Source organism: Schistocerca nitens, chromosome 10 (genome assembly GCF_023898315.1).
Source record: "Schistocerca nitens isolate TAMUIC-IGC-003100 chromosome 10, iqSchNite1.1, whole genome shotgun sequence".
NCBI classification, from domain to species: Eukaryota; Metazoa; Arthropoda; class Insecta; order Orthoptera; family Acrididae; genus Schistocerca; species Schistocerca nitens.
Window position 1 is genome coordinate 66240516 of NC_064623.1, and position 15190 is coordinate 66255705.

The window sequence follows — 15190 nt, forward strand, 5'->3', positions numbered from 1 at the left end:
CAGATCTTCCTGCATTTCGCTGCAATTTTCTAATGCTGCAACATCTCTGTATACTACAGCATCATCCACGAAAAGCTGCATGGAACTTCCGACACTATCTACTAGGTCATTTATACATATTGTGAAAAGCAATGGTCCCATAACACTCCCCTGTGGCACGCCAGAGGTTACTTTAACGTCTGTAGACGTCTCTCCATTGATAACAACATGCTGTGTTCTGTTTGCTAAAAACACTTCAATCCAGCCACACAGCTGGTCTGATATTCCGTAGGCTCTTACTTTGTTTATCAGGCGACAGTGCGGAACTGTATCGAACGCCTTCTGGAAGTCAAGAAAAATAGCATCTACCTGGGAGCCTGTATCTAATATTTTCTGGGTCTCTTGAACAAATAAAGCGAGTTGGGTCTCACACAATCGCTGTTTCCAGAATCCATGTTGATTCCTACATAGTAGATTCTGGGTTTCCAAAAACGACATGATACTTGAGCAAAAAAAATGTTCTAAAATTCTACAACAGATCGACGTCAGAGATATAGGTCTATAGTTTTGCGCATCTGCTCGACGACCCTTCTTGAAGACTGGGACTACCTGTGCTCTTTTTCAATCATTTGGAACCCTCCGTTCCTCCAGAGACTTGCGATACACGGCTGTTAGAAGGGGGGCAAGTTCTTTCACATTCTCTGTGTAGAATCGAATTGGTATCCTGTCAGGTCCAGTGGACTTTCCTCTGTTGAGTGATTCCAGTTGCTTTTCTATTCCTTGGACACTTATTTAGATGTCAGCCACTTTTTCATTTGTGCGAGGATTTAGAGAAGGAACTGCAGTGCGGTCTTCCTCTGTGAAACAGCTTTGGAAAAAGGTGTTTAGTATTTCAGCTTTACGCGTGTCATCCTCTGTTTCAATGCCATCATCATCCCGGAGTGTCTCGATATGCTGTTTCGAGCCACTTACTGATTTATCGTAAGACCAGAACTTCCTAGGATTTTCTGTCAAGTCGGTACATAGAATTTTACTTTCGAATTCACTGAACGCTTCACGCATAGCCCTCCTTACGCTAACTTTGACATCGTTTAGCTTCTGTTTGTCTGAGAGGTTTTGGCTGCGTTTAAACTTGGAGTGAAGCTCTCTTTGCTTTCGCATTAGTTTCCTAACTTTGTTGTTGTACCACGGTGGGTTTTTCCCGTCCCTCACAGTTTTACTCGGCACGTACCTGTTTAAAATGCATTTTACGATTGCCTTGAACTTTTTCCATAAACACTCAACATTGTCAGTGTCGGAACAGAAATTTTCGTTTTGATCTGTTAGGTAGTCTGAAATGTGCCTTCTATTACTCTTGATAAACAGATAAACCTTCCTCCCTTTTTTTATATTCCTATTAACTTCCATATTCAGGGATGCTGCAACGGCCTTATGATCACTGATCTCACAGCCAATGACAGCAGATATTCAGAGCATAGGACACGTGATGTAGTCAGCCACAGCAACATCAGTGTCAAGCAGCATAAACACACAAACATGAAAAATTGATGGCTGAAATTAATATAGATACAGTACAGCCACGAGGAAAGATAAGCTTTCACATCTAATATTGGTTGTCAATTTTTTGAGAGTGTGGTTAGGCAGGGCCTAAGAGCACAGCTTAAATTGCAGCAGATGATTATTTCTGATAAGCAAGATTAAAAATTTCACAACTGTGCACCAAACATTTCATGAGAACTGGCTGAGTATAGTTATGTTCCGTTGAGAACTTCACACATTTTAAGGATACTTTTTGCCGTTGTGTTTACATAATTTGTAGTCTGTGAAAGAATTAAAATAAATATGAAAAATTAACCTTGAAACTTGGTCTTTTTTTTAGCATGTTATACTTTAAGATGTATCAAACACAAATATGCCAGTAAAGTATTAAATAACGGCATGAATGGTTGGTCTTCTGGGCCCATAATTCTTTTTAAGTGGTTGGTCCTCAGAGTTAACTTTTGAATGAGAGTCTAATGCTCCATGATTTACAAAAATTCATCACGCTTTCTTACACATAACATAATCCATCTCGCATAAAAGGAAATTTACTTTGAAAGTAACACTTTTCAAAGCAACATTTGCGGTATTTTCCTGCAGCCTGTTACAAATGTAAACAGTTGTGATGTCATGTGTGAGGCCCACAAGAAAGACACATTGAAAGCAGTTTGTTGTCATGAAGTATTGCACAGTCAGACACATTTTGCAGAAGCTTTTGTGTACAGTGTGTTTAGTTATAAATCATGCATTTCCTTTGCAACTAAAGTTTTATTTCGGTATTATTCTCTCATTTATGTTTTACTGCTGCAATACTCTTCTGCAGTAGCAGGCCAGAGTAAAATTCTTTGTTAGAGTATCAGTTATTGCAAAACTTTAACTGAAAACTAAAACAATGAAAAATTCCTGCAAGTCTAAGAAATCCCTGGGTTTTTCGCAGATGAAAAAATTTCGGATTTTCCTGCTTGTCCCAGGGCATATACATCCTGTCCATAAAACATTAATGTATCACTTTTTGTTGGTTACTTTAGTTGATATCCAGCAGGATTAGCTCAACGAGTCTGAATTTCTGTAGCTCAGATTTTATCATTTCAGTGTCATCTGAACACCTCTGGAATACAATAAACTTTTTGTGAATATTTTGTATCTATTTTTCATACGTCATTTATTGCCCTGGATATAAATCTGTGATGACATAATTTGAGATTGTTGAATATCAAAAAACTACATACACTGCTGAAATATGCACACTTTACATGCCAAAGTAATGTATCTTAAAAGCACTAAGTGGACGATTATCAATAGTTAGAGACAAATTAGTTTTGTCTACTTCCTGTCAAAATTAGTGCTTGAGGCATGACATTTTCAAACTCACCAAATCAGTTTTATCAAAAACGGCAATTTTTCTGCCTCTTTGCTACATTTCTGTAAATGTCCATGGCCCAATGATTAATATTTGTGGAGGCAGTATCACTAAAATGGTAGATTCTGCTACAAAAAACACACAGCGACTGAAATCTCTTCGACAATATGCTCTGAACAGATAAGGTAGGGCAGGATTTTTCAGAAGCTGCACAGCAAACAGTTGCCAAAATTAGCCCATTTCTGAAGTTTTTAACCCTGGTTTCTCAGCATTGTTTCTAATGCCATAGGCTGAACATTTGACATTATTTTTTACTACAACCACATTAGTAATCAGAAAAGAGGCAATAATAGAGTGTTATTGTACATTTGTAAATATAAAAGAGTAATTATTCAGTGAGGCAAATAATAGTTAACAATAGTTACTGTAAGATATTGTAAGAGATGTCCTGGCAGCCATATATCAAGCTGTGTTTTGCATAATGTGGGACAAGCATTTGACACACACACACACACACACACACACACACACACACACACATGTTGTCTAATTCTGATGAAGGCCTTTCTGGCCTAAAACTTATTTGACAGTGATTTTGTTTGGCCTATCTGCGACTCAGTATCTCCGCCCTGTGCTAAGTACCACACTATCCTTTTCATAACATTGTAATTATGCCATCCTAGATTTTCCATTTTTGTAGCAACTTTTAATTTAGGTTTTGTTATTTTTTTATTAAAAATTGTGTTTCAGAATTTGTTATTTAATGTTTGTTTCTGATAATAAGTACAGAATTTTAACTACAATAAAAAAGGTGCAACTTGTGTGAACTGAGCCGACTTTTACATTACACACTGATCTACTGGCCATTTTGATGAAACGTTAGAAACATTTTGTACTTATCTTTTGAAGAGATATTCTTGAGAAATGAGCTTTTGAGAGCTTTAGCACTCATCATGATGCTACAAGTGCTGAGAAAATCTTAACAGGACCACTCCATAAAGTCCTCTCACGAGTCATGGTATATTACATATGGTAATCGGTCAAAACTGGTAACGGCACCATTTGGTGTGATCTGAGGCCCAAACTACACATTAAAAACTATACACCTAACTGGTACTTTGGAATGACTGGACAATCAGACGTAATCTACAGCTGATACACTCACCTTCTTCTATCGCAGATCTTGATACTGTGGCACCCGCAGCCAACTTTGCAGCTTCCACTTCGCTGACCCCTCCCACCTTCTGGCCTCTCAGTGACATCAGGAAATTCAGTCCACTGTCGTCCACACGGCCCGCCGTGTTCCGCTCTTTCAGTATGGGCTCTACTTTTGTACTTGCTGCTGTCTTTATCTGGGGCGGTTCTGCTGAGGTACAAGAATTTCAAAATGTCAGTGCGAATTTAATGATGAGGAACACACAAATAACTGCAACACAACAAAATCAGTATTGATACTTTTCTCTGTTTAAACTGTTGCCTTTGAAAGGAAATAATCAATTCTCAAGAGAATCTGTAGAATCTCTAACAAATTTTTAATTTATTCATCCAGGTAACCAGTATCACCCTTACAGCCACTAACGGATATTAATAAAAGATTTGTGACATTTACTCATTGTTTTAGTGTAAAGCTTTTCACTGATCAGTTCCATTTGCCACCACACATCCACCGTGATGCAAATTTATGGAAAATGGAACACAGTCAAAAAGCCGACCAACTTTTCTACTAAAACTAAATAAAGATGTGACTGAGGTTGTACACACATGTTTTTCTGGGTGTTTTCTCCAAATGTAAGAAATAAAAATAAAGGTCTGGGAGTGGGGTTGACAAAAGCAGTTGCGGGCACTTTGAAACAGCAACAGTAATCTGCAGCCTCCTACTGGGAAATGTGGGAAAGCAGGCTCAGGTAGTTGTGACACATACTCATGAATTCAGGATTATGACATACCTGAGATCCTTAATTGTGACAAACTAAACAGGAAAAAGGAAGCAGACTGACAGAGGCTTCATTTCAGGAATACAGTTGGGGTACAGAGATACAACAAACCAGAGCTAACCCGGTGTAGTCACCATCAACTTGACCGCAATCAGCTGTCGAGATAGCTACGAGATGAGCCTTTGGTGAGTAATGACAATATTATGCAAAGTTCTATCACAAAAATCGAAGAAAGTTTGGTTGTCGTAATGGGTACCAGTGGCACCAAATTGATGTCCAGCCATGCAAGCATGACATAAGAACTCAAATTGCACGCAGCAAACAAAAAAGACGAAATGTTAGAATCTGTCTCCAAAAGTTATTTTCGAACAGAGAATCCTGTACTATTGCCTGAGCTCAATTCTCACACCACCAGGATTAATAATTTCTTGAGAGGGAGACTGCAGAACATTATCCCAGATGGAGACTCATCAACATAACTAGAGGTAATTTCAGATGAGCCCCAGGTAAGTGTGTTGTGATCCTTGCTGTTCCTATTTTACACCGAGATAATCTCCCAATACTTCCTAACATCATGTTGGACCTTCTTTTGCCCAATGCAGTGCAGCAACTCAATGTGGCACAGATTTAACAACTCGTTGGAAGACTCCTGTAGAAATATTGAACCATGCTTCCTTTATAGCCATCCATAATTGTTTGAGTGTTACCAGTGCAGGATTTTGTGCATGAACTGACCTCTCACTTATGTCTCATACATTTTTGATGGGATTCAAGTCGGGCAGTCTGGATGGCCAAATCATTCGCTTGAATTATCCAGAATGTTCTTCAAACCAATCATGAATGACTCGGACCCTGAGACATGGCACATTGTCATCCATTAAAAATTCCATTGTTGTTTGGAAACATGATGTCCGTGTATGACTGCAATTGCCCTCCAAGTAGCTGAACATAACCAATTCCTCCAGTCCACGGTCAGTTCGGTTGGACCAGAGAACCCAGTCCATTCGCTATAAATGCAGCCTTTGTTGACAACTTGGTCCATGGCTTCATGGGGTCTGCACCACACACTAACCTTACCATCAGCTCATACCAACAGAAATCAGGACTCATCTGGCCAGGCCCCGGTTCCCAGTTGTCTAGGGTCCAACTGAGGTGGTCACGGGCTCAGGAGAGGCACTGCAGGTGATGTTCTAATAACAAAGGCACTCACATCGATCATCTACTGCCATAACCAATTAATACAGAATTTCACTGCTCTATCTTAACAGATGCGGTTATAGTACAGTCCACATTCATTTCTGTGATTATTTCATGCAGTGTTGTTTGCCTGTCAGTATAGCACTGACAACTCTATGCAAACGCCACTCCTCTTGGTCATTAAGTGAAGGCCGTCGACTACTGCATTGTCCATGGTGAAAGAAAGGTAATGCCTGAAATTTGGTATTCTTGGTGCACTGTTGACACTGTAGATCTCTTAATACTCAATTCCCTAACAATTTCCGAAATGGAATGCCCCATGCATCTAGCTCCAACTATCATAGGTTCAGAGTCTATTGATTCCATCGTGCACTCACAATCACATTGGGACTATTTTCACATGAATCCCCTGAGTAAAAATGACAGCTCCACCATTGCACTACCCTTTTACACCTTGTGTATGTGATACTACTGCTGTCTGTATGTGTTCATATCGCCCATCTCTATATGTCCGTATCGCTATCCCACGACTTTTGTCATTCAATGTATATTAATGACCGTAGAGAAAATATTAATAGAAACCTCAGACTTTTCACATGTGATGCAGTTTCCTAAAGTACAGTGCCGTTTAAAAACGTTGTACAAATACGTAATCAGATTTTGATAAGATTTCAAAGTAGATCAAAGATAGCAACTTGCTGTAAATGGTCAGAAATGTGAAATTGTGCTCTAAAAGAAGAGGAAGAAGAATCCTATGACTACAGTATCAATGAGTCACAATTGTAATTGGGGAATTCATACAAATACCGTGTGGTACATTTTATGAGGACGTTAAATGGAGTGAGCATTTTGGCTCAATTGTACACAAAGCAGCAGGCAGCCTTCAGTTCATTGGCAGGTTATTGGGAAAATGCAGTTAGTTTACAAAGGTGACTGCTCACAAATCACTCATACGTCCCACCTCTGACTACTGTGGCTGCAAAACCTCTACCAACTGGCATTCCGAAATAACAGTTACACACTACACCTGTGGCAGAATGGACACTGCATTACCCGTTGTTATACAAAATTCTCCAAATGCAGAGGGGAAAACTGTAGTTGTACTACAATATTATTGGTCCCCAGAGGTCGGTCAATACACTATTTGTGGTGGAAAGATCAATCACTGGTCAAACTATTGCTAAAAAGTAATTGTATTTCACAGACATCAAATATCTATGGGTTTCTATTCAAAGCATTTCACAATAGAATGAAAAAATAAAGCTAAGTGTGGGGAAGGTTTATGCCACACTGAAATTCAGAAGAATAATACTAAACAAACAAGTAGAATGCACCTAGAAAGGAGAGTGACTATAAAGCTCCCTCTGTCTAATGCCAGATTACTGTTCGTCAGACTTGATATGTTGGATCAATAGAAAAGAGATAGGGGAACATTCTACAGCCGCTGTGCAGTTCATCACAGGTTCATTTAGTGATCACAATTCCTAATAACAATGCTCAACTGCAAAGATGCCACAGGCAATGGGCACAGACAGATTCTTATAATTCCTAAAGAGTTCCTCATTAGGCGAATCAAGCAATGTTTTATTTCCTACCACAAACATCTTGCCAAATAAGCACTACAGTAAAATCGGAGCTTACACGGCACTGTACTGGTGACTGTCACTACTGAGAACACGGTGTTGTTATTAAAGTCTCCAGGCTGAAGCCTCGTGTGGTGCAGCTCTCTGTGCCGATCTATACTGTGTGATCCTCTTCGCCCCTGCAGAGCTTCTGCAGCCTACAACCTGCTTAATTACTGTATTTGTGACTATGTTTTCCTCTACCACTTTTACCCCCACACTTCACTCCACTACCGAATTGACAATTCCTTGAAGCCTCTCAACCTCTCTCTTCCTTTTGTCAAGTTGTGTAATAAATTTATATTTCCTCCAATCTGATTCAGTAACTCGTCATTAGTTACTCGAACTACCCATATAATGTTCTGTATTATTTTGCAGTGCCACATTTCAAAAGCCTCTATTCTCTTCTTGCGTTATCATCTTACTGTACACATTTTACTTCCACGTGAGATTACTGTCCGTACCATTACTTTTGGAAAGGACTTCTGAACACTTGAATTAATATTAGATGCATTTTTTTTTCTTTTTTTCCGTAAATACTTTTCTTGTTGTCAACCTGCATTTTACAAGGTGGCCATAATTATGTATATTATGTTTCAAAGGCTGTGGTAAAGAAAAGTAGCAACACAACTTGAACATAAGCACATTACTGTCATACCTTTCCTTACAAGAACTTTAATACCTCTTCTCCTTGGCACAGTTCACCAACGCACCATCCAAATCAATATGTGCCAGGAGATGAAGAGCAACATCACGACAAGCAGCTTGACAGACCAGAACTGGTGTCCCGTGTAACTCCTCTGTGAATATCTCCCCATAATTTGGCCAAATTGTGTATGTGACAATGATACACTTTGTCCTTTAAAACACCCCATACATACCAGTTCGTTGGTGTCAAATTAAGAGATAGAGCTGACCACTCCACAGACCACATTGACCAATCTGGTGGCTTGGCAATGCTGCGTCCTGCCACTCTCACTCTGATATGGCATAGTGTGGTGGTGCTCATCTTGCTGCCATTAATGTTGTTGTGCACACAATAAAGACTGCATACTGTCTGTAAGCATTTTACAGTAACTATCTACAGTCTCAATATGCATAGTTTGAGATCTACCCACTCCCCTCGGTTATAAAACACTACCAGTAGTGTCAATTTATTGTATAACCTTGTGATTGTTAACATAGAGGGGTCAGTCCCTCCAAACTAAACAGCCATCTTCCATCCCATTTCTGCGTAATCCTTTGTTGCACAATATAAACCCACACACTGTTCAAGAGACAGCTGTTCCACCATGCTGCCTGACATGCACTAATGTTTCAAAGTCCAGCGACCATTATCCCTCAGTCAGGTCACATAGTGTTGCCACATCAAAATGGTTTGTCCAGAATTACAAATACTAAAGTCTGTCAAACATCATATACATAGTTATGGACCATCCTATATATCCTGTCCACATCAGCCATCATTCATTATTTTGCTGCCCAAATAGTGAAACTCATCAATTTTTAGAGTCTTATTTCCTAATCTAATACCCTCAGTATCATCTAGTTTAATTTGACCACATTCAATTATCCTAATCTTATAACTTCTCTTTGAGACCCTGACACTATAAATTCCATTCGACATTTCATTCAAGTCCTTGCAGTTCCAGACAGAATTACACTCTCATTGGCAAACTGCAAACATTTTTTTCCTCCTCCTCCTTCTTCTTCTTCTTCTTCTTGGCCTTCAATTCCTTATCCAAATTTCTCTTGTTTGCTTTACTGCTTGCTCAATATTGAGATTTAAAAACATCACGTATAGCCTACATACAAGCCAGTCTCAATCAGCACTTCTGTTTCATTTCCTTTGACTTTCCTAATTGCAGGCTGCTTTCTGCCCAGATTGTAAATAACCTTTCACTCCCTGTATTTTATCCTTGGTACCTTCAAAAGTTCAAAGACTGTAGTTCAGCCAACACTTCCAGTACCCTTCTCTAAATCTGCAAATGCAATAAATGTTGGTTTACTTTTATTGAATCTATCTTCCTACTTGTAGGGTCAGTATTGCCTTGCATGTTCTTGGAATTGTTTCGAATTCAAACTGATGTTCCACAAGGTCAGTTTCTACCAGTTTTTCTATGCTTCTATAAATAATTCGTGTCAATATTTTGCAACCACAGCTTGTTAAATGGAAAGTTCAGTAATACTCATGCTGCCACAACTGCCTTCTTTTGGATTGGAATTATTACATTCTTTTCCCAACTCATGTCCATTTACTTCCTCTTCCTTTTCTATAATATTGCCTTCAAGTTTAATTCTCTTGTATAGCGCCTCTATATATTTCTTCCACCATTCAGCTTTTCCTTCTTTGCTCAGCACTGGCTTGCTTAGCCATTTTGCAGTTCCTCTCAATCTCATTTTTAGGGGACTTTTTTCTGTTTTGTTTGCAGCATTTTTATATTTTGTCCTTTTGTCAATTAATTTCAATATTTCCTGCGTTGTTCAAGGATTTCTATTAGGCCTCAAAGCTACCCACTCATCTATATTATTTCTTTACCTTGTTTCCATGGATTGTTGCCTAATGTACCCTCTGAAACTCCAATTTGGATTTGCACTTCATAACCAATAAATTATGGTCCAAATCCTAATCTGCCCCCAGAAATGTTTTGCATTTTAAAATTTGGCTTCAAATTTTGTCTTACCATTTTATAACCTATGTCACACCTTCCGGTGTTTCCAGGTCCCTTCCAGGTATACAACCCTCTTCCCCAATGCAAACGGACTGTTAGAAATGATTAAATTACATTCTGTGCATAATTCCACCAGGCAGAAACCCTTCACTCCTTTCCCCCTATCCATGTTCTCCTAATGTTTTTCCTTCTGTTTGTTTTCCTAAGGCACAACTTTTTCTCTCTAGTGTAACTATCTGAATAATTTCTTTTATCTTAACAAACACAGTTCCTATCAACAAACACAGTTTCAATCTCTTCAGTAGCAGAGCTAGAAGGCATATAAACCTGTAATACTGGGGTGGGTGCTGGCATCGTGTCTACCTTGACTACAATAATGTGTTCACTATGCTGTTCATAGAAAGTTACCTGCATTCCTATTCACTAATTATTACATCTAGTCCTGAATTATCCCTTATTCTTCCTGCTACTGACTTCATTAATTTTCACTATATCTTCAACGTATCCATTTTCCTTTATAAGTTCTGTAATCTTCCTATCTGATTAAAGGATCTAACATTCCACACACTGACCTGCAGCATGTCAATATCGTTTTCCTGATGACCTCTTGAGTAGTCCCTGGCAGAAAATCCAAATGGGAGATTATTTTACCCCCGAAATATTTTACCTAAAACGATGCCATGATCATCAAGTCCTACAATAGAGTTGTATGACCCCCAAGAAAAAAATAATAGCTATAATCTACCTATGCTTTCAGCCATCCACAGTACCCACAAAGTGAGGCTGTTGTTACAAAGCCACACCCAGACTATTGCTCATAGAGCTACTGATACATTGGTGCCCTCCTTAACAAACTACTGGTTAGTTTGTCCTCTTCACAGCTACTCCTCTGTTGTCGTTGGAGTTGATGCACCTTCGAGGCACGTAGGCCACTCTACATCAGGAATGTCCGCAGTTCAGGGCACAGCGTGCTCACACAATATGAAGCGCATAAAACAATACTGGCACTCTACCATTACCTTCTGCACAGTATTTCAAGGTATACAGACATAAACGCAGATGGCGTCTGTGAGACACCTTCCAATTTCAGCCAATTCTCTAACTTGCTGCCAAAGGTCAGAGAAAAGAAGGGGAGAGAGAGAATACAGTTCTCTGTTAAATATTTATGGTTGGTGTATGACAGACTAGCAGGAGAGACAATGCAAACACCAGTCACTGCTATTAAATGTGGCTAACAGAATCAGCAGAGATGGCGGCGGCGGCGACAGCAGCAGCAGCAGCAGCAGCAGCAGCAGCAGCAGCAGAAGAAGAAGAAGAAGAAGAAGAAAAAAATGAAAAACAAACCTTGGCTGTCAGGAGTTGTCGCAGGCACTTTCACTTGTTGAGCCTTTGGTTCCTCAGCTTTGTTGGCCAAAGGCTGTGTAGCTTTGGTTTCGGGCTGTCCAACAACAGCCGGAGCAGAGCTCGGCTGTGGTGCCGGCAGAGGTGACTGCTGACGATCCTGCTGTAGTACTGCCGGAGGTGGCGGTCGCTCCGGTTTCTTTTTCGCCCCTTCGGCTGGACGCGGTTCCTCGTGCCTCGTCTCCTCCTGCACGTCGGCTTTCGCAGTAGTGTGGACACTGGCCTCCACCTCCGGTTCTGCCACATCAGCGGACTCCACCCGGAGCTGCTCCACACCTCGAGCCGACGCATTCTGCCCTTTCTTTCTCCGACCGTGCCTCCCTCCACCTCTCTGCTGGCCCTCCGGTTTTTTAATATCCGACTTTCCTCCTTTCTTCGAATAACTGTCATTTTCTGTGCAAATCTGCCCATTTTCCTCCAACTTCTGCTCTGAAACTATGTCTCTTTCACGAGGAGACTTCTGGTGTGTCAGCTCTTCCCGCACATCTGCACTGTTCCTCTGAAGAACTGTTTCCATTTCTGAAGGAATTTTGTCGAGAGTGTGTTTCGATTCCCGAGAGGCAGAAGGCGTGATTCGTGGGTGGTCGTACGTAGCTTTCCGTACTGGGGAGGTCTCTCGCAAGGCACTATCGTCATCGTGTTCCTCGACCGATGCCCCACCTCTGAGAGAAACGTCCTCAGATGGCGTGCCGACTGAAGAAGCGAACTTTGCGGCACCCGGACGGTCGTCTCGCACCGTTTCCCTCTCCCGGACAGGTGGAGCTGGAGCTGTGGGCTCGGGTGTACCTTCTCGACCTGTGACCCGTCCGTCTGACATGGCCCGAGACACAGGAGCTTGCAAGTTGCCAGAGCCTCGAGACACTGTCACAGGTGCAGTTTCTTTTGCCGGTGTGCTCTCCCTGCTCTGAAATGGAGACTTCATATTCCCAGATGCATACGAAGGTGGTGGCGCTCTCTCGAAATGGAACTCTGGTGACACTGCACACCGGCCACTGTCTCGGGGAGGTGTATGCATTCTGTCGGGTGTCTGTGAGTGCAGGTTTTCAGCTGCACCGAATGAGGACGGTGGTGGCTTTCCGACAACTGTCGCAGGTGCAACTTCTTTTGCCGGCGTGCTCTCCCTGCTGTGAAATGGAGACTTCAGATTCCCTGAGGTGTACGAAGGTGGTGGTGCTCTCTCAAAATGGAACTCTGGTGATGTCACATCCCGGCCACTGTCTCGGAGAGGCGTACGCTCTCTGTCGGGTGTCTGTGAGTGCAAGTTTTCAGCAGCACCAAGTGAGGATGGTGGTGGCTTTCCAAAGTGAAAATCTTGCACAGGCCCTTCGGGAACACGTGCAGTGGGTACCCTACCCTCCCTGCTGTGGTCATTTGGTCTCGCATTGCTGCTGGCAGGATGTGGCGAGAGTATAAGTTCTGCAGGTGTTCTCTCTGGGGACTCTTCTACTGAAAATATAGGTTTGCTCGTGTTTGTACTCAGTTCTACAGTCTGTTCATTTACCTGATCCACAACACTGTACTTCTCCGCCTGATCAATCTTGAACAAGTCAGTGGCAGCTACCTTTGGTTTTGGTTTGGACTTACTCAATTTCTCATATGCTCTGTAATTTTCCTTTGCACATCTGTCCATCCTTTGGATCTCATCCTCCTAAGAAAAAAAGAAAAACCAGTTAATATACATTAAAATAACAGCAGTGGCACAACAACACACTAAACAGGGACAGAACACATAGCATATGTGTATACTTAGTCAGGAAAGAACTTTTGTATTGAATAAGATGAGTCTCACAAGACAATGTTTTAATTTAAGATTACAGAATGTGAGGTTTATACATCTAAAAAACTTTAACGTCCTGAATGCCGATAACATCTATTCTGGGTCAGAAATATCCTTTCAAATGCAGAAATTCGCACTAGAGTACAATACTACAGTACATTATGTGAAGAAAAAGAAAAAAAACAAGCTTTCAGTCTTTGGACACTCGAGATTAATTTTATGGTGAAGATCGCAGCATCCAAATTCTGCAAAAGAAAAGCTTTTCAATCCAATTGCAGGATGTGTGGGGCCGGCTGACAAATGACTACCATGCACATATTGTTTTTTGGAGGGTCAAGAAAGTTATTCTTTGAAAATACATTTGCTGCAAACTCAATTTAAAATCACTACAAAATACAAATGAGTATTTCAAGACATCACTTTTTCATAGCAAAATTCTATGTTAAACCCTGCCTGGGGTTTAGTTCAGTGGTGAAAGCACAAAATTAGACTTTTACATTTTGAAAATGTCAAAATTTGTGGATAGATCAACTGCAAAATCAACTGAGAGTAAGTTTCCATTACCACCTGTGGTACTTTTCTAATGAAATTATTATCATAGCACTTTTTGACAATGAAGTTCATGGCCAAATAAAAATAAGAATGGTTTCCAACTTAGTATGTGAAAAATCCTTTGATCATGGAAAGGGGTATATTCTACCTAAGAATGACATATAAAACACTTTGTACAGCAAGGCACTATTGTTTTTAAGAACTAAAATACCATACCATAATTACCAATTATTAACAATTAACTCCAACCTTATGTAAATAAAACTCACCAGTTTTATTTTTGATTTGAGGAAATTTTGCAATGAAACACACACACACACACACACACACACAACCACAGAGAGAGAGAGAGAGAGAGAGAGAGAGAGAGAGAGAGAGAGCCTCTTTCACCCTACGAGACTGACAACTGCTGTCCGCAAGAAAGTGTTTCTTTGCAGAGAAAAAGTGCAACCTAGCTGGAAACTAAAAGAAAAGTTTAATTTCTAAGACTGCGGAAAGAATTATAAAACTGGTGCAATATTTTCCCAGATGCATCATGCTGAGAGCAAGCAAAAAACGTTTCTTCTGTATTGCGTGGGGGAAAGGGCGGAGAGGGAGGAACAGAGACAGTGGAAGAGAGAGCACAGAAAGCTCTACCCAAATTATAAAGTAGTTTTATAAAATAACTATTTAGTATACATACATTTTGTTCTTTATTTAGACGCTAGTCTCAAATGTTACAAGCCTCATTACCAAGAGTGGATGCTGAACTGAACAAACTTTTGTTATAATACCTTAAAAACGGAGGAGATAGTGTACAAAAACAATTACTTGAAACTGGAAACATCCAAACCAGTTTTGTATTTTATGTTCATTCCGAAAAGAGATATATTATTACAATGATTTTTATTGATTATTTAGCTGTTTCTTTCAATCATTAGAATTTAGATGCCATTTTACAGCAGGGGAGTTATGCGAATTTCCATGCAAAACTTTGAAAACAGTTTGGCCCATGTTTCTATCATCATAGGCAGCTCAAATTTCATACTGAAATATGCTTTTGTTGTTGTTGTCATCATGGTCTTCAATCTGAAGATTGGTTTAATGTTGCTCTCACACTACTCTATCCCGTGAAAGCCTCTTCTCTTCATAGTAACTACTGCAACTACAATTCCCCC

General features: G+C 40.4%; 1 protein-coding gene across 2 annotated transcripts in view; it reads right to left on the bottom strand.

Moving 5' to 3' along the window:
- LOC126210266 (cell surface glycoprotein 1-like) overlaps positions 1-15190 on the bottom strand; it is a 33234-nt gene that overhangs the window by 4339 nt on the left and 13705 nt on the right. The window contains exons 5-6 of one of the 2 annotated variants that reach the window (XM_049939461.1): positions 11648-13352; positions 4044-4244 (exon numbers count right to left, since the gene is read on the bottom strand). In XM_049939461.1, coding sequence (XP_049795418.1) covers positions 4044-4244; positions 11648-13352 — 1906 coding nt within the window. The remainder of the gene's footprint in view (positions 1-4043; positions 4245-11647; positions 13353-15190) is intronic. The other variant, XM_049939462.1, reaches the window with a different exon arrangement.